This window comes from Octopus sinensis, linkage group LG6, assembly GCF_006345805.1.
Source record: "Octopus sinensis linkage group LG6, ASM634580v1, whole genome shotgun sequence".
Taxonomy (NCBI): domain Eukaryota; kingdom Metazoa; phylum Mollusca; class Cephalopoda; order Octopoda; family Octopodidae; genus Octopus; species Octopus sinensis.
In genome coordinates, this window is record NC_043002.1 from 12719898 (window position 1) to 12742397 (window position 22500).

Sequence of the window (22500 nt, forward strand, 5' to 3'; positions counted from 1 at the left end):
ATCTAATATTTTATCGTTCTTCTTTAAGCGAACAGGCCTCCGCCCAACGACCGTATTAGGCAACTATTTTATGTGCGTTGTCATTGTTGTAGTTGTTGACGTTGTTGTTGTTTTCCTTCTCCCCCTCCTCCTCCGCTTCCTCCGACCTTCAGATTAGTCATCAGTTATGTCAATGGTGATGAAACAGATGGCCTTAGCGTTTTATTGATAGTTATTATTCTCTTGCAATTAACACTAGATACATACATATATGCATATATGTATATATATATATATATAAAATATATATATATATATATATATATATATATATATATATATATATATATATACAATGTGCATCGAGGTCAATCGATGCACATTGCAGTAGAAAGTCGAAAAAGCGTGACACACGTGATCACGTGACTGACCAGACGACCAGATGTTGTTACACATCGGTGGTCTCAATGCGTTCGCATTGCTTTAGCCTTCGAATGACGCCACCCCGCTGGCTAAGCGAGCCGGCCAATAGAAGAAAGAGTGGTAAAAGAGTACAGCAAGGATCACCACCCCATGCCGGAGCCTCGTGGAGCTTGTTAGGTGTTTTCGCTCAATAAACACACACAACCATTGCGCCTCCACATATATATATATATATATATATTTATTTACATATATATATATATATATATATATATATATATATATATTTATATATATATATATATATATATATATATATATTATATATATATATATATATATATATATATATATATATATTTATTTATTTATATATATATATATATATATATATATTTATGAATAAATATATATATATATATATATATATATATATATATATATAAATAAATATATATATATATATATATTTATATATATATATATATATATATATATATATATATATAAATATATATATATATATATATATATATAAATATATTGTCTATGTATATGTATGTTGTTTTACTTAATTTAAAATATATATACACACTAATTATGAAACTATTTAACTATAGTTATAGTAACAAATAATACTTAGGCCGATAGTACCGTAGACGTACTTATCTCAAGGCGTGTATATATATATATGCTTATATATACGCATACATACATTTATACACATATGTGATATGTAGGAGTGTTAATGCAGTAACCAAGCTTAGCCTTCTTAACATGTGGTTCTTGTGAATATAGTGGCTCTTGGAGAATGTTAAGATGAGGACAAATATCCGTCGAATGTAAATAATGTAAATAATATATATAAATGTCTTTGTAATTTGTTTTTTAAAACTTAACTATTGAAGGACCCTTCTATTTTATCCTTCTCACTTAAATTATCGAAATTGGAAAGTGAATACTTAATCATATTATTGTCTCACTTTGCTATTGAAAAAAAAACAAACATGAACGACCAATTCACATAAAGCTTTATTTATCTATTGTATTTCGGGACGGTCGTTTTTTATTACATGTTTTGGTAAATAAACACACGCACTATATATTCGTTCTTCACCTGTTTATTTCTGTTTTTATTCTAAGTCCATTGTCCGGAAATCATTCGTCACACGTCTGTAACCTCTTCAGTGACACTTTCCGTTCTCGTAAGTGCTCTTGTTCCGCTTAGACTATAAACGTTTATTTATCTATTTTTACCCACAAATAACAGTTTTAAAATGGTAGCGTCATTGTGTTACAGATTATGTAAGAGAGGAAAGAATCGTTCAGTCTTTCTAACTCTAGAGATATTTCAAAGTCAACCAAGGTCAAAGAGTTAGAAATAAACCTCAGTGGTAACGAAATGGTATGTACAGGTCTGTGGATGGCTTCTTGACAGTAATGTGAATTAAAATTATTTCATTACCAGGTGTTCTTTTACTCGTTTCAGTCATTTGACTGCGGCCATGCTGGATCACCGCCTTTTTGTCGAAGAAATCGACCCCTGGACTTATTCCTTGTACGCCTGGAGCTTATTCTATCGGTCTCTTCTGCCGATCCGCTAATGTTACGGGGGCCATAAACACATCAACATCGGTTGTCACACACACACAAACACACACACACACACACACACATATATATATGAAGGGCTTCTTTCAGTTTCCGTCTACCAAATCCACTCACAAGGTTTTGTTTGGACCAAGGCTATAGTAGAAGACATTTGCCAAAGTTGCCACGCAGTGGGACTGAATCCGGAACTGAACCATGTCGTTGGTAAGCAAGCTTCTTATCACACAACCACGCCTGCGCCTAGGAGAACTGAAGGAAAATCCTTTTCTCCCAGAATGCTATTTTTTCTCTTTGATACAATGAAGTAATAAAAGGATTTCATATATATTTTCGATTTAGCTGATTTCTTTTACTGCAGCCACAAGTAATTGAGTATTTTCACACAACAAATCTAGAACTTTGAAGAATAGAATGAGATATCTTCTATCTATTTTCTCCGTAGGTGCAGGGGTGGCTGTGTGGTAAGTAGCTTGCTTATCAATCACATGGTTCCGGGTTCAGTCCCACTGCGTGGCACCTCTTCTGCTATAGCCTCGGGCCGACCAAATCTTTCTGAGTGAATTTGGTAGACGGAAACTAAAAGGAGCCGGTCATATATACATACATATATACATACATATATACATACATACATACACATATATATATATATATATATATATATATACATACACACACACCCATATATATATATATATATATATATATATATATATACATATATATATATATATATATATATATATATATATATATATATGTATATATATATATAGATAGATAGATAGATAGATAGATAGATAGAGATAGATAGATAGATAGATAGAGATAGATAGATAGCTAGATAGATAGATAGACGGATAGATAGATAGATAATTAATAATAATACATATTACAATTGTGTTATTGTCTCGAAGATTTTCATGGTAGTTGGAAAGTCATTGGCGTCTATTTCTAATTCAGTGCGTGGCGAAGTAATTAGCTGAGCCTTGATTATAATTAAGTATATAATTATAGAATATTTTGTATAATTCACGTAAAAAAGTTTTTTACCGTTCTGACTACTTGGTAAAATTATTAATTATTATTTAATTAGTTAATCAATTTTAATCTCTCTCTATATATATATGTATATATACACGTATATATATATATATATATATATATATATATATATATATATATATATATATATATATATATATATATATATATATATATATATGCATATATATATATATAGATATATATATATATATTTATATATATATACATATATATATAGGAAAAAAGCAACAAGAATGGATCAAAATATCGGTACAATTGTTTCGTACGAAGACATCTTTAAAAGGCTACAAAAATTGCAGTAAATATAGATGGCTCGTACTCATCAGCCGAAAAATCATCCGAGATTTCCAAACATCAAAGGGGGTAATGTTACACTCGTGAAACATCATGGAAAGTTCTATAAAAATGGAAAACATCTTAGTTTTCCAGAAAGTGAAGAAAAATGTGAGGGTGTGAATATATCCTTATTGAAGAAAGTTGGATTCCTGGAGATATGATGAAAAGTATTGTACTCACAGAATATGCGTTTGTCCATATATAGTATTTTTCGGCTGATGAGTACGAGCCATCTATATTTACTGCAATTTTGTATCTTTATTAAAGATGTATTCGTACGAAAGAATTGTACCGATATTTCGATCCATTCTTGTTGCTTTTCTCCTATTTGTAATCACCCCACTTTATCGTATGGTTAACACCATATAGATTTCTGGTGTATCCTAGTCAAGTACTATATTCATGTGAATTCAATAGAACTCAATTTAATCTTAATTGCTCAAACCGCATATATATATATATATATATATATATATATATATATATATATATATATTATAAACTATCACTCCGTCGGTTGCGACGATCAGAGTTCCAGCTAATCCAAACGATGGCCTTATCGTGAAATTACCGTTGCTGAGCACTCCATAAACATGCATACACTTATTGTAGTTTCTTTGAATGAATATCTTAAAAGGAAACTCTCTAAGAAATCCCATTATAGTCATACATACATAAATATATATTTGTCTGTGCTAACTACATCCCCAAAGATGGAGCCTTGTATCTTTGCTGAAAACCGGCTGCCTCCTTTGTGGAAGATTTATAATCATTAGAAAATTGAAGATACACACATACACACACACGCACAAAAACACATACATAGACAGGTTTTTTCGTATTAACACAACCAATGATTTCATGTGGAAAGTATCTCCAGAATTTTTTCAGACAATCCTTTGAAAGTTGATAATCGCCTTAGTTGTAATCTCCCTTGCACTGGCCCTGGAATGTTGCAATAATTTGCGTTCGCTACAGATTAATAAATTCTTTAATTATCTTAAGCGTCCACAATCTATGAAATCACCAAACTGATTATAAGCTCAAGCATAGGTATCAAAACACACACACTTGGTAATTAAGGAATTAGTAATTAAAGGTGAACGCATATAATTGCAAAATTCCATGGTCAATGCAGAGGAGGTAAAAATTGCTATGGGTTAGCTCCCCTGATCTGTATATTTATTTCGAAATCCTGCGTAACCTTGCGTAGTTTCGTGTCTTCTCAAACGAAACGGACGTTATTACCAGTTTCATTATTTATCCATAAATAAATGATATTTATTCACCAATGCGGTGTTGAGTATTCATTCTCAGATTTCGATACTAACGTCTATATATATGTAAGTGTGTGTGTGTGTGTGTGTGAAGGTGCAATGGCCCAGTGGTTATGGCAGCGGTCGTGAGATCGGGGTTTCGATTCCCAGACCGGGCATTTTCAGTGTTTATTGAGCGGAAACCCCTAAAGCTCCACGAGGCTCCAGCAGGGAGTGGTGGCGAATCCTGCTGTACGCTTTTACCATTACTTTCTCTCACTCTTTCTTCTGTGTTTCTGTTGTACTTGTATTTCAATGGGTCAGCCTTGTGACACACTGTGTCACGCTGCATTTGCCCGAGAACTTCGTTCAGGACACACAGCCACTTACACGTTACTTTTCCGAGCAGGCTATTCCGTTGATCGGCTCAACTGGAACCCTTGTCGTAGTAACCGATGGAGTGCCACGACGTGTGTGTGTGTGTGTGTGTTTGTTAGTTTGTTTGCACCTCCGTGACCTAGCGGTTCGGCTAAAAGACTAATAGGAAAAGCATCAAACTTAAAACATAAGTACTTAAGTCGAAGTTTTTGACGAAAATCCCTTGAAGGCGCTGACCCACCATAGTCGCAGCCCAATGACTGAAAGCAGTGTTAAAGAACTTACCAGCTGTAATCAAAAAGTATCCAACCTTTTTTTTATTTTGCGCAAAATAACAAAGCGTGAGCAAAATCTGCATGGGTATGCACAAAGATTTCCCCCTGCAGTGATGTGTTGGGTACAGCCTTGAAGTGTGCTGTGAGATTTTTTAAAGTCAAATTTTAAAAAAATATTACTTGCTTTTTGGCCAAAGTTCGGATAATGTTTGTCTACACCTAGTATTTGTAAATTTATTGGAATTTATAAACATTATGCACTAAAATGTTTCAGAATTCAAAAATTAAAGAAATGGATGAAAATCAGATTTGCAGTTTTAAAGAACTTTATTTTTCACAAAAAAACATTTCTAAAAGTTATTGTATTTCAAGTCTTACTGGTTACAGAAAACAGCCTTGCGATAATTGCTGATCTTGAAACGCAATTCTGAAATATACAAAATATGAATATATATATAGATATAAAAAAGATATAAAATTGCTTTTAAAAATCTAGAAGTTAATCTTATCTTCCTAAAATAAATCCTTGTAGGTAAAAGACTTAAATTAGAAAATTGCGATCAAGTGTCTATAGTATTTGCATAATTTACTATTTTTCTTTAGCCCTGGGCACATCGGAACGCTTAATCAATTACCATGGCATATTACTGACGAAGATCACAACATTACATATGAACGTGACTTTGGTCGATCACAGTATATAAGGCCAGCAATTTCCAATGACGATAGAAGCCGATACCAATAACACCACTTTATGTTCATTTTTTTACTGCCCACAAGGGGCTATACACAGAGGTGACAGACAAGGACAAACAAACGGTTTAAGTTTATTATATCGACCCCAGCGCGTAACTGGTACTTATTTAATCGACCCCGAAAGGATGAAAGGCAAAGTCGACCTCGGCGGAACTTGAACTCAGAACGTAGCGGCAGACGAAATACCTATTTCTTTACTACCCACAAGGGGCTAAACACGGAAAGGAGAAACAAGGGACAAACTTGAACTCCGAACGTAACGGCAGACGAAATACGGCTATGCATTTCACCCGGCGTGCTAACGATTCTGCCAGCTCACCGCCTTGCATAATCATTTCTACTACAGGAACAAGGCCTGCAATTTTGTGGAGGGTATTAGTCGATTGCATGAACCCCAGTATTTCACTGGTACTTATTTTATCGACCTCGAATGGATGAAAGGGTGAAGTTATACTCGGCGGAATTCGAACTCGAGTATAAACAGCCGGAACAAACAAAGCTAAGCATTTTACCCGACGCTCTAAAGGGATTGATAACTCACAGTTTTAAACGGTTTCAAATTTTGAGACAAGGCGAATCATAGAGGAATTAATATTTGTCCAATTTCCGTCCCATCTATCGAAAACATTCTGATAGTTTTACTATTACTATGGCCGCTAGGACTCTAGATCTTTCTGTAATGCGATAATTTAGAAATAAACGTGTCAAACGAAATATGATAAAATGAAATATAAAGAAGTTACTTACATTGGTTTTGACAATATGGCGGACGAATTTCGCTACATCTTTGAGTTTTGGGGTCAAAGTAAAGATTGAATTGACACGGCATGGAAGGGTATGAGGTACGCTTGAAACAGGGAATATACCTGTGGCAGTCATTAGGGTCACGGTTCATCCCGTCTGGGTATTGTTTACAGAGAGGATCATCTGAAGAGAAAATGTTTTAATAAAATTTTTAATGCAAGCGCGATAATTAATTTTGGTCATATCTTGATTTTTAGAAAATGTAGTCACAAAGACCATATATTATGAAATAGTATCAAATGATACAATATATACATCAGTTCACATATATACAAATGCAGATATATATTACTTCAGGTTTTCGTAGTGGAAAGACGCGTTTGCTTTCGCTCTGTGAAAAAAACAAAAAGATTTGCATAAATCGACGAAATAATCTACTAAAACTAACAAAACGTAGAACTTGTTAACTCATAACGATCTACTAAAATACATTAATTAAAAATATATTAATTAAGAACGTAATATATTTCGCTTGAAGCCAAATATAATACATTAAAGTTAGTTACGCATGCTAGATTCTTCGCCGAAAAAGCACGTGGTGGCAAGTCTTTAACTTATCTCCAACCAAATGTAAGAAGGAAAAAGAATTGTTCTCTTTTCTGTTTTGAAAGAAAACTTCTTCGTACAAACACGAAGGTTTGGACTGTATTTTTTACGATAAGTAACGTTTTCATATTTTTGTTTATTATTTTTTATTTTCCTTTAATGTAAGCTAACATCTCAGTTACGATTTACGACGCCATCTTTGTTTACATTCTGAGAATAACTTTCTTTCAATTTCTGTTTCGCTTTCAATATTTCTTTCATTTTATCTCTATAAAACTAATATTTAAAAATTCTTTTCATATGTTTATTTTAACGTAAGCGACGACTGAGCTAGAAATATAATCGTAATTTTATCGTAATTTCATTTTATCGTAATTTCATTTTATCGTAATTTCATTCTCTCTCTATAAAACTAATATTTAAAAATCCTTTTCATTTGTTTATATTCCTGTAATTTAAGCTTACGACTGAGAAATATAAGAGCATGGACAATTGCTAGTGGTGATCCGCCGAACAACATCATCACTGCCGCGCTAAAGAACAATGGATTTCATAGAACCATTGACCAAATAGAGCGAAAGAAAGGTGAATTTATCCGGTCTTACATGCTTATAAGACCACACATCAAAACATTGGATAACATAATTGAAAATTATTGTGGCAAGGCTGATGAGGATGAAGAGGACGAAAAAAGAGAAGGAAGCCGGAAGTCTCTGTGATCCAGGAGCTCCTCAGGAAAATGGATCACCTACCTCGGTGACCGACCAGGTAGTGAAGGATAGGGCAGCCAAGGGAGCAGAAACCGGAAGCCCCCCTGTACCAGTGGTCCAACAAAGAAATGAGAAATTAGAAAAACAGAAGAAAAAAGGAAGGACCGAAAACAAAAATAAGGAGGGAAAGGGAAGAAAAGGAAAAACGACCAAAGCTGAAACCCCGACCCACCACACAAACAGCAGAGAGCCCCATGTGGGATCCAATGCCACCCAGTACACTTCAGGAAAGAAGAAACCTGGAAGGCACCGAAGAACCTGTAGATTCTACCTGCGGGGCAAATGTTGGCATGGTGAGGACGGCAAAATCTGCCGGTTCGCCCACCCGACAGCCCGCCAGAACTTCAGGGCACTCAAATAAAAATGCTTTACTGAGGGAAGGCAAGAAATGTCTCCCAGGAAAACTTTCAAAAAAGAAGTGCGCTCCTCAGATGTTCTGCGCAACGCAGCAGCTGAGCAAGAGTCTTTTTTATGCATGGCACAAAGAATTGTCCAGCAGCTAACCTGGCTACACCAAGCACAGAGAAGTAACCCTGCCTACCACTATGCAAGACCACCACAGTCAACAGACAATGGATGGCCTCCAAAAACGCCTGCACAGCAATCACCCCAATACTTTCAATAATTATTGGGGGCCTATTGCATCAAAGTAGAAACAAAATTTCTTTCCTGAGAGATCTTACTGCTTGCAATCAAGCCCTATGCATAGCACTCGTGGAAACTCACCTCAGCCCTGATATAGAAGACGCAGAAGTACACATACCAAGCTATGTCATACTGCGAACAGACAAAAGGGAAAGGAGCCATGGTGGAGTTGCTGTATGCATTCGAGATGACCTGACACCCAAGGTCTTAATGACAAACTCAAATTCGGTATGTGACACTCTAATTGTATACCTAAGACAACATAATATAGTCATATGCAATACATATTGCCCCCCGGATGCCCCAAATCACATAGGCAAGTTTGAAGATTGCCTCACAAGAATTAAAGAAATCCTCATGAATCTGGAACACCACGTGACCATATTTCTTATGGGTGATTTCAACTTCCCCAACGTCAAATGGCCTGAAGGTCTCATACTCTCAGGAATGAATCATTGCAAGCAAGTACAGGTGGAGTCCGTGCTCAACGTCATCAACGCCTTATACATGGAGCAAGTTGTACTCAAACCAACTAGAAATAAACAGAATAGTACCGGTCTCAGCAAACTGATTTGGGATTTAAAAAAGACCACAATGAACAATTTCACTTAGAATGGTTGATCCTCTCAATTTCGATACCATATGACAAAGGCAAGAAATCCTGACTTCTCTGCAATTCTGAGCTTTTTTCATTATTTTTTCTAAAAATACTCTAGTAAACACGGTTATAGAACGAGCATACAGATGTAAGCATTCGCAGAAACATACATTTAGTGCATATAAGTAGTCTCTATCATTATATATAATTTAAACTTTAATTTCCTTTATATTTAACATTCACTATTAATATCCCTACTCTTTCTGTTAGCTACTTATGACGTTATATCATATAACGTTTTTTTAAACAATATTAATAGCGTTCTGTCTATCGCTATACAAATCCATCATTTTTTGCTAAAATGTCGTATTGACGAGTTTCGTTTTTTTTTTCACTTTCCCTAAGAGAAGATTGCATTGTTTATACCATTTATTCTTTTGAATAAGTATCAGTGGAATTTTCGAAACATGTGTCGAAAGTAAAAATACTTGTTTAAACCTGCGTTAACTCCATTTTTTATTCATATATATACATACATATATATATATATATATATATATATATATACAGAGAGAGAGAGAGAGAGAGATCGTTAGCCACTACACACATTTATTTCTCGAAACGTAAAACACTTTTTCTATTCCTGAGTGTTATACTAATACTTCTGTTTGTTTGTACACGACCTGGCTTCGCCTTTTGTTTTTTTCGTAAACTCTCCCTATATATATATATATGTATATATAATATTAATTAGAGACAAAACCACTATTATGCAAATCAAACAAAGAAAGACTTAATCCAATACATAAAAATTTTTATATAAATTAAATAAAATTAATTTAATTTAATTTTATTTAATTTATATAAAATATGTTATGTATTGGATTAAGTCTTTCTTTGTTTGATTTGCATAATAGTGGTTTTGTCTCTAATTAATATTATATAATATTTTACTATAAAATTGGATTCAATCCTAAATCTGATTTTTCCCTGTAAATTTGGATTTATTCCCTAATATTTATTATATATATATATATATATATATATATATATATATATATATATAACGGGAAGCTTTATGAAAATAAACAAAAGACGAAGGCAGGTGGAATACAAACAAACAATTATATTAGTATGGCGCTCAGGAATATAGATAAAACAAGTCTTTTACGTTTCGAGCCTACGCTCTTCAACAGAAAGATACACAGAAAAGAAACACGAAGAGAAACAAGGAGAGAGGAAAAAATGCGTGCAGAAGCTAGCGAATCAACATGGCGATATATATATATATATATATATATATCCAACAACCCCTTCATAAAATTAAGTAAATCAAAACCAAATACCAACAGAACGGAACAACCACCAAGAAATCCTACCACACTCTACACCAGAAAAGTACACCTAAAACACACCCCACACTACCTACACCAACCCCAAAACACCTACAGAGGCCCACCACACCAGTTCGAAAATAGACATACCAACAGAGCAGAACAACCACCAAGAAATCCAAACACACTCTACACCAGAAAAATGCATTTAAAACGCACCCCACACTACCTACACCAACCCCAAAACACTTATAGGGTCCCACCACACCATTCCACGAACCTAAGTGCCACAACATACAATACTATAAAATACAACCCACATAACCAAACCAAAACGCTACTACCAAACATCCACCCCAGGAACCAACCATACAACCATAACAAACAACAAATGCACTACGGAGGAAACAACTACCAACACAATATACCTGATGAACTAAGACGGAACACTAGGTTCAACAACAGACTCCAGAACAGAGCACCACAAACTCACTCTGACAATTATAACAACATGAGACAGATAAATAATAGCTTTGAACATAACTACACCAACCATTTTTTAGACCTTACACACAGGAACAGGGACACACGATGGCAAAGGACAAACAAAAGAAACCTCAGGTAATTAAGATAATCAATCTCTCAAACAAAGAACTTACACCTAACGAAATAAGCATACTCTCCAAAGGACTTAAATTTACACCCACCCCACAACGTTCTAATTACTATGAAATGAAAGATGATATTTCGGAATTTTGCAGAAAACTAAGACTCACCGAGGCATTTCAAGACAAACAAATAGAGGAGGACTCAATAGCTAGAAACAAGAGCAATTACACCCCCACCAAGGGAAAGAATAAAGCCTTAGACCGCTATTGTGACTACATAACTAATTTCCCGTTTCAATTCATCAAGAAACAAAAACACAGCCCTAACTTCAACAAAAGAGAATGGAACGACCTCATCAAACTAAGAGAAGACAAAACAATAACAATTAAGGAGGCAGATAAGGGCAACGCGATAGTAATAATGAATACAAACGATTATAAAAATTTAGTGCTATCCCTATTAAGAGATGAAACGTATTATGAAAGGGCCCAACAGTATAACCAGCAAAAAATAATGCATAACCTTAGGACATTAATCAACACATACCAAGAAGGACTCACGAACAAGGAGTATGAATACATCACTAACTTCAAATGCAAATCGAGTTTGTTCTATGGTATCCCTAAGGTACACAAAAGCCAAACCATTAGAGAAACGTGCAAAACATCCACCGACACACTCATCAAAATCCCTTCACCAAATGATCTTAAACTAAGACCGATAATAGCAGGGCCAGCATGTGAAACTCACCGCCTCAGCAATTTCGTAGACACACTTCTTAAACCTTTCCTAAAACACATCAAAAGCTACGTAAGAGACGATATAGATATGCTCAACCACCTCCCTAAAACAGTCAATGAGAAAACCCTTCTAGTATCATTCGACGTAGTTAATCTTTATTCTAACATCCCTCACAACCTAGGAATAGAAGCGATCACCTTCTGGCTGAATAACTACCCCTTTGAACTCCCAACTCGCATAAACAAAGACCTTATAATAGAAGGACTTAGATTCATTTTAGAGAACAATTATTTTATTTTTGACAATGATTTCTACAGGCAAAGATCGGGAACAGCGATGGGCACGCGTACTGCACCATCTTTTGCCAACCTAGTGATGGGATACCTCGAGAAAATACTATACCGGATAACACTCGAGAAATATGGAAACACCTTCGCCACCTATATCCATAACAACTGGAAAAGATACCTCGATGACTGTTTCATCATCTGGGACAAAGGTATAGAGAAACTTGAGGAATTTAAAATACTATTAAATGGAATAAATGACAATATGCAATTCACGATGGACCACAACGAAAAAGAATTACCATTTTTAGACATCCTCATTAAGAAAACCGGCAACAAAATAGAGACAGATATCTACTATAAACCGACAGACTCTAAACAGTACCTACCCTTTGATTCATGCCACCCACGACACACTAGAATGAATGTCCCTTTTTGTTTAGCTAGAAGGATTTGCACCATAATATCAGACACAAACACCCGACACACACGTCTCCAGGAACTTAGAACCACACTCACAAATAGAAACTATCCACAGCCCCTAATAGACAGTGCAATCCAACGGGTACTTAAATTAAGTATAGAAGACCTGAGACAAACAAAACCAAAAAAGAAAGAACAATTAAAAACCCTTCCCTACATCTCTACACACAACCCACTCAACAATGAGGCCTTCAACACCATACTACAAAGCACAGCCCTACTAAAGGGAGACCCAAAGATGAACCGGATCCTCGAAACACACACCATCATTAAAAGTAAACGGCAACCAAAATCCTTGAAAAGGATTTTAACCCAAGCTACACTGCACTCAACATCAACCACAAAACCAGCAGTTAGAAAATGTGGAAGGCCCAACTGCGGAATCTGTGTCATCTTGAAAGAAGGATCAGAATTTATACTGGAAAAAGGCCACCAGTTCACCATTAGAACAAACTTCACCTGCGCATCAGAAAACTTAATTTACGTCATAACATGCGCAGGCTGCAATAGGCAGTATATAGGCCATACAAAAAATAGCTTACGTAACAGGATGGCGGTGCATAAATCACAAATTAGAAACCCTGATTACCGCAAAATACCGGTCAGCGGACACATAGATAGATGTGCTGGAAATGTAAATCCGAAATTTACAACTAACCCGCTCTATAAATTCAGTGACAACGCAACCTTCACACAACGCCAAAATAAAGAACTATATTTCATAAAAAAATTTAGACCAAGTTTAAACACCCTGGGCCAGGAATACTAAAACAAAAGATAAGTCCTCCGAAAAGGAGAAGCAAAATTCCACCACGGCCGCTACTTTAAACAGACACTCGCTCTGACGGAAATATGCCTTAGTAAAAAAGGAAAAAAATTCTTTCGTGCAAATCTGACCCTGATACATACGATACAGCTAAGGGTCAGACCCGATTCTGATTGGTCAACAAGTTGATGACGTCTAGCTCTGCTAGAATGGACAGGATACAAACAGGGGACTGTCATTAGTCAGAATATTGATGACGTCCTTTTCTGCTTGACTAGTCACCTAACAAGTACAGACAGGGGGCAGATCTAATGTAGCTATAAGTCGTGATTGGGCAGAATCTGGATGACGTCCCGTTCTGCTTGACTAACGAAGCGACTGGTCAAAACAGGAAACAAACAAGAGGCAGTTATAATGCAGCGATTGGTCAAAATGATGATGACGTCCCGTTCTGCTTGACTAAAGCCACCTAACGAAACGATTGGTCAAAACGTTGATGACGTCACGCTACACTGGATTGACCACCTAACAGGCATTATAAAACCGAGCACTTCACAAAACTCACTAGAACCACCCAGCGAACATCCACCATGGGTCATCACAATTGCTTAAGGTAAAAATGAATTCCTCGCTCTTTCGGAAACATCAGTCTTCTGTATTGACCGCTTTCCACCACTTTGATCTGTTTTTTGTATTGAATACGTATCGCCACCGTGGGCCACTGCATCGAACACTTTGAACATATAGCATGAATGAACTTACTTCAAACTATATATCAACTATACATGAACTCTAAGATGTCTGACTCCGTTGTGTATTATAAATGAATTTCTTGTGTTTGACGGCATGAGCTGTCTTTTTTTATATATAACTTTTTTTGATAAGGTTCATTTCAGGAACTGAAACATGTTATAATGTATATATAAAAATAAAAATTGTATAATACAGCAGCATTTTCGAACTTCATTTTTTACAAATATATATATATATATATATATATATATATATATATATATATATATATATATATGTATATATATATACACACACACACACACACACACATATATATATATATATATATATATATAAATATATATATATGAACATATATATATAAATATACATATATATATATATAAATATATAAATAAATATACATATATATATATATATAATATATATATATACATACATAAATACATACATATATACATACATACATATATACATATATATATATATATATATATATATATATATATATATATATATATATATATATATATATATATATATATATATATGTATACATTCTACATCGACTGAAAAACGGGATGGACGCTTTGTTTTGTTTTGGTGCCTCGCTCTGTTGTACACGACTATGAGGATGTGCATCCCCAACGTAAATAGTCATTTTCCAAAACTTATAATGTAATACATACATGTCCTTGAAGTAGTAATTGTGCGCGGCTGACGAAGGCTATTGACATACATATTACATCAATTATGCATTGATATAAACCGTCTAATATAAGCCAGAAACATATGTACCGCTAAATCCTTTGCATCATGTTTTTCTTTTGATATATATATATATATATATATATATATATATATATATATATAAATATATACATATATATATATATAAGTATATATATATATAAATACACGCATATATATATAAGTATATATATATAAATATAATTAATTAATAAGGGTGAGAGAATTAGATACTAATTTAATAGTATATCTATTCAACACCAAGTGGCCTAGTGCTCCGAGAAACCTGGATTATTATAATATTTTATAATATATTACAATATTTTTACAAAATAAATATAAGAGAGTGGTCACTATATGGCTCACTCTAGCACCAGTTAATCCAAAAGGTTTCAACCACAAAAATACATGTTTCCCATGAAAGTCAGTACGATTGTTAGCTCACACGGACAGGGCAAATAAAAAATAACAAAAATACAGCTTATTTTGGGACAATTGTTTCGCTATTAATGAATTAAATGTAATTTTACTTACAAAAAAATCCACTTGTAGCTCGTCAGCCAAAACTATCTGGATGAAATCCACTCAATCACACGCCAGATTTTACCATAACGATAAATACGCGTGTGGTTCAATTGATTACATCCGACGTTGTACTGACTTTCATGGGAAACATGTATTTTTGTGGTTGAAACCTTTTGGATTAATTGGTGCTAGAGTGAGCCATATAGTGACCACTCTCTTATATTTATTTTGTAAAAATATTGTAATATATTATAAAATATTATAATAATCCAGGTTTCTCGGAGCACTAGGCCACTTGGTGTTGAATAGATATACTATTAAATTAGTATCTAATTCTCTCACCCTTATTAATTAATTATAATTATGCTGCATTTATTTCTAAATGCTGTATTTGTTTTCCGTGAAAGTTTGGCGCGCTGTTAGTTGGGGCATTTGAATTATAACGTCGGATGTAATCAATTGAACCACACGCGTATTTATCGTTATGGTAAAATCTGGCGTGTGATTGAGTGGATTTCATCCAGATAGTTTTGGCTGACGAGCTACAAGTGGATTTTTTTGTAAGTAAAATTACATTTAATTCATTAATAGCGAAACAATTGTCCCAAAATAATCTGTATTTTTGTTATTTTTTATTTGCCCTGTCCGTGTGAGCTAACAATCGTACTGACTTTCATGGGAAACATGTATTTTTGTGGTTGAAACCTTTTGGATTAACTGGTGCTAGAGTGAGCCATATAGTGACCACTCTCTTATATTTATTTTATATATATAAATATATATACGTATATATATATATATATAGATGAATATATAAATATACATATTTATAGTTAAAGATGTACATATATATATGAATATATATAAAAATATACACATATATATATATATAAATTTATATATATTATATATATATATATATATATATATATATATATATATATATATATATATATATATATATATATATATATATAAACTATTTTACTATTTTTCTATTTCAAAATGTTTCAGCTACAAAGCTGCAGTCATGCTGGAGCACCACCACTGACATTTGAAACCGCCTCTGATATGTAGTATATGGTCAATGTGGGGGTTTGATGCTGCTGTTCTCATCTGTATTTCCTGCCGTGAGGTTGGCTCGTCTGGAACCCGTAACAGGAATAGATCCAGTATTGTTTTAAAGACACATCTATGCCATGCAAGTCTCTCGGGCACTTTGGAAAGATATTAAAGAGCTGTGAGCCATTGAAGCCCAAGCTGTTACAGTATCTGGTCCTGTATTTTGATGGCGATGCTTCGATCCTTGGCACTGTGCAGTGGCGCCCCGTTCGGCAGTTTGAGTAACTTTCCATGCAAAAACTTGGTACAAGGCCTTCTAGGATTTTCCAGATGTATATCACTGCCTATCTCTCTTTCCTTCGTTCCATGGAGAAGAGTTTTAATTCTTTAAGTTTTTCCCAATAGCTGATATGTTGTATCGAGACGATTTTCTTCGTGTAGCTTAGCTTCGTTGGAGTACTTCGAGTTCCACTGTGGATTTTTTATTGTGTGGTGATCATAGGTGGGAGCAATAGTCTAAGCCAAAGGATCATCAATGTCTCCTTTTGTCTTGTTTTGAAAGTTAAGAGAATCCATCAATCCATCCGTCAGCATTTTGTTACCAAAATTGAAAAATTTCTTTCTGTAATTTCATCCTTATATTCGAAGTAAATATAGATGCACACTGATAATTATGAATCCGGTTTACGGGCTCAGGTTCGAGTGCCCAACACCTTGAGGATTGTTGGTCCCCGCCGTAGCAACTATGTTTCCTGTGTCTATTCTCACCCGGGTTACTAGCAGTTGTCATGGTCCCAGTCATATACTGAAAATCTATCCGAGCGCAGGGCGCAGAATTACCTTTGGCTAGTATCAGGGAGCGCAGTAAAACCATCAAGACCTCTAAATTCCATCTCATCATCCTTCTAGGAGAGGGACAATCACTGTTTTACGTGATTAATGGTCTTCTTGCTTCGGTCGGTCACTGGTACTAATCAAAGTGACTCAGAGTGTTGGAGTCGTGTTGTACAAGCACTTATAATTATAATGCGATGATGTAGGGCGGCCTCCATTGTCATTCAATCTAATGAAAGTCCTATGGAATACGGAAGTGTGGTGACTTATAAGTAACAACATTCGTCTGTCACCTATGCTTCAAAGCAAGTAGTTCTGCAGCGAGACTGAACAGTCGTCTAAGACGTCATGGGCGGAGAGCCAGAAATGCTATTGACGATGAGGGAACATTGTGCGGCGATCATCTGTAATGACAGAGCAATCTCACATACACATACACACACACGCACACACAAAATGGATTGAAATTTTCGCACAAGGCCAGCCATTTAGAAGTCGGTGCTAAGTTAATTACAGTGACCCCAATGTATAACTGGTACTTAATTTATCAACCCCGAAAGGATGAATGACAATGTCGATCTCGGAAGAATTTCAACCCAGAACGCAAAGACAGACGACATGCTGGTAAGTTCTTAGGCCGGCATGTCAACTAGTCATTTAAGCGCATCTCCACACTTCACCATACGGCATTCTGAGTGGTTTGAGTTGCGGAAGGTTGCATTCTGTGTTGAGGGCATTGTGGCTTTTATTCAGTTGATGGTCTTTTTGCTGTTTTCAGGTTTTCTGTTACAGGTATACGAGATGTTCTCTTGTTCCTGATTCGGTTGTTTTGTTCTTACCGTGCTGTAACTGTTATTGCTGCTCTTACTGCTTCTGTTAGTCTCTACTACACCAGTGGTATTGAGCGAGGGGAAGTGTTGAGTGCATTTTGGAATTACAACTTACAAGTCATTTTATATATTTACGCGCCCTTTTCAAACCTTACGAGGCTCATGGGCCCGGTTTCCAGGTTTCTATGGCATATGTGTTCCTCCCAGCGGGACGGGACGCCAGTCCATCGCAACGTTACTCAAGAAAAAGGAAGAAAGAGTGAGAGACAGTTGGGGCGAAAGAGTGCAACAGGGGTCGCCACCACCCACTGCAGGAGCTTCGTGGAGCTTTAGGTGTTTTTGCTCAATAAACACACACAACGCTCGGTCTGGGAATCGAAACCGCGATCCTCCGACCGCGAGTCCGCTGCTCTAATCACTGGGCCATTGCGCCTCCAAATTACAAGCCATATCTCGCCTTTCTCTTTTGTTTTTCGATTGATAAAGGCGAAGTCATTTCAAAATTTCTTGCTTCGAAAAATGTTTTCGTGTAAAATTTCTCACCGAAGGTCTGGTAATTTTATTCACCATAATAACAAAGAAAAACAATAAAATTGGCGAAGTACACTTCTAAATAGGAAGGAAATCAATAGACAAGCTCGTGGAGCTTTCGGAAGCACGTAGCTTCTGTGATGAACGACAATGAAGTTGATGGTGATGATAATGATGATGGGAAGAGGAGGAAGTGGTTTGAAAATTCGGCATAGGCCCAGAAGTTTTCGAGGAGTATGTACTCCATTACATTCACCCCCAGTAGCCGACTGGCGCTAAATTTATCGACCCCGAAAGGATGAAAGTCAATGATTTGCTTGTCAGTTGTTTGACCTTAACCAGTTGAGCATGTCCCTTAGTGGCTGACGATATGTGCATCTCTGATCACGAGCAAAAGTAGTGGGGAGCCATGTGTTGAGAAGGATTCTTTGGGGTTTGAATAATTCACCTCTGGAAACATGGGTGTTTCGTTCAACGTCCTTAAACAACCCTTATTCAGGGACCTTTTGAGCGGGGTGGGTTACTCGATCTGAAGAAAATTCTAACTGGGCTCCACCTGCAAGGTCATGCGCTGTTTATCTTGATATGAGATCACCATGTCGCGCACATATGGTTGTGATGCATGTGCCTGGTGTACCTTTATCAGACGGGTAGTCATGATGGGTATACTGGGCTTCGTATATTTTACCCCAGTGTAACTTTGATGGCATGCTCTGCTCGCTCACTCAATGATAATAATAATAATAATAATAATAATAATAATAATAATAATAATAATAATAATGATAATAATAATAATAATAATAATAATAATAATAAAAGATAGTGCGCATGGGAACTGCTCATATCCTACGCAAAATACTTTTTATGTAATCTCAATTTTCAAAACAAACAACTTTCGGATGGTTTTTTTAGGCATTCACTAGTACAACACTAAGTACAAAACCAAAAATATGGAACCCTAGGCATAACACCAACACGAACTTCCAGCATGTCTCTTGAGGTCTCTGGGTGAGACTTGGAGCAAGCTTGTGCAACTGTAAACAAAACATAGAATAATAATAATAATAATAATAACAACAACAACAACAACAACAACAACAACAACAACAGCAGCAGCAGCAACAACAACAACAACAACAACAACAACAATAATAACAACAACAATAACAATAACAACAACAACAATAATAATAACAATAACAATAACAATAATAATAATAATAATAATAATAATAATAATAATAATAATAATAATAATAATAATAATAATAATTAAAAAAAAGCCTTCTTGGCAAGAGCGTCTGCAACAACAAATTAAAATATTTAGATCTGACATTGAATATTTGAAAAACCTTAAGGCTCACAAGACTACCAAACCTACAAAAACCCAAAAATTACTGAAAAAATACAATATGAAAACTATACTTGATATTGATGCCTCCATAGAAACCATCAAACAAAAGGTATCTGCCAAAGCTGCCCGCATAGCGAGGTATGAAAAGCGTGTTAGATTTTTCAAGGACAACAATATGTTCAAAAATAACACCAAGAATTTTTACAGGAAGATAGGAAAAACAGCGTTTACTGCAAGGTCGGTATCATCAAAAGAAGAAGTGCAGGGATTTTGGAATAAAATCTGGGCAGAAGAAAAAACACACAACGAAAGGCCCCCCTGGATTGACAGAATATCTACAGAACTGGACCCCTTAGAACAGCAAAAGTGGGAGGGTGTCAAGGTAGAAGATATAAGATCTGCTCTCAGGAGGTCAAGCAAATGGAAGTCTCCAGGAAAGGATAAAATTCCTAACTTCTGGCTGAATGCCTTCCCAGAGAGCCATGAACTGCTAACAGAACTGTGCAATGATGTTTTGCAACACCCTAGTAGGATGCCTCCTTGGCTAGTTAATGGGTTAACATTTCTGCTTCCAAAAAGTGAAGAAACAAATGAACCAAAAAACTATAGATCCATAACCTGCTTAACAACTATATACAAAACACTAACATCTGTCCTGACGGAATATACCTATAGTTTTTTAACAGACACCAGCATATTCCCTAATGAACAGAAAGGATGTAAACGTGGATCCTACGGCTGTAAAGACCAACTACTCATCAATAAGATGATCTTAGAAGATTGTCACAAACGACACAAAAACTTATCAATAGCCTGGATAGACTAATAATAATAATAATAGCCTGGATAGACTAATAATAATAATAATAATAATAATAATAATAATAATAATAATAATAATAATAATAATAATAAATGCCCTGATGCAGTACCAGGCAGTGGCTCTCATGGCTTCTGATCTTAACTGATTGGAAGTGTTATCATGTACATTGTTTTGTCTTGGTATAAAAGATGGGCTACAGCAAATATTCTGCTCAATACCACAGATTTGCTTATCAGTTGTTTGACCTTAACCAGTTGAGCATGTTCCTTAGTGGCTGACGATATGTGCATCTCTGATCACGAGTAGAAGTAGTGGGGGAGCATTATAGCCATGTGTTGAGAGGGATTCTTTGGAGTTTGAATGATTCACCTCTGGAAACATGGGTGTTTCATTCAACATCTTTAAACAACCCTTAATCAGGGACCTTTTGAGTGGGATGGGTTACCTGACCAGAAGAAAATTCTAACTGGGCCCCATCTGCAAGGTCATGCACTGTTTATCTTGATATGAGATCACCATGTCGCGCACATATGGTTGTGATGCATGTGCCTGGTGTACCCTTATCAGACGGGTAGTCATGATGGGTATACTGGGCTTCGTATATTTAACCCCAGTGTCACTTTGATGGCATGCACTGCTCTCTCACTCAATAATAATAATAATAATAATAATAATAATAATAATGGTAATAATAATAATAATAAATAAATGCGCCCTTTTAAAGCCTAGCAAGACTCATGGGCCCGGTTTCCCGGTTTCTATGGCGTATGTGTTCCCCAGCTGGACGGAACGCCAGTCCATCGCAGCGGTACTCATTTTTGCCAGCTGAGTGGACTGGAGCACCGTGAAATGAAGTGTTTTGCTCAAGAACAGAACGCGACGCCCGGTCCAGGAATCGAAACCACAATCATGGTGCTGACACCCTAAACACTAAGCCAAGCGCCTCCACTAATACTACTACTACTACTACTACTACTACTACTACTACCAATAATAATAATAATACTAATAATAATAATAATAATACCCAGTGTCACTTTGATGGCATGAACTGCTCTCTCACTCAATAATAATAATAATAATAATAATAATAATAATAATAATAATAATAATAACCCTTTCTAATCTAAGCACAAAGCCTGGAATTTTGGGGGAAGGGTCCAGTCGATAGGACTGATCCTAGTACACAACTGGTACTTACTTTCTCGACCCCGAAAGGATGAAAGGCATAGTCGACCTCGGCGGAATTTGAACTCACAAAGGTGAAATTCTACTTCACATTTTGCCCGGCGTGTTGACAGGATCTAGGATGCATCACCCAAAATCTGACATAGAAAGACTATATATACAACGTATAGAAGGTGGTA

At 35.6% G+C, this 22500-nt stretch overlaps 1 protein-coding gene across 1 annotated transcript in view; it reads right to left on the reverse strand.

The window, feature by feature from the left end:
* Positions 1-5634: 5634 nt before the first annotated feature.
* The window catches only part of LOC115213536, an 18505-nt gene continuing 1639 nt past the window's right edge, over positions 5635-22500 (reverse strand). The window contains exons 2-3 of the mRNA XM_036503649.1: positions 6830-7009; positions 5635-5753 (exon numbers count right to left, since the gene is read on the reverse strand). Of these exons, the coding sequence (XP_036359542.1) occupies positions 5752-5753; positions 6830-7009 (182 nt within the window). The 3' untranslated portion in view covers positions 5635-5751. The remainder of the gene's footprint in view (positions 5754-6829; positions 7010-22500) is intronic.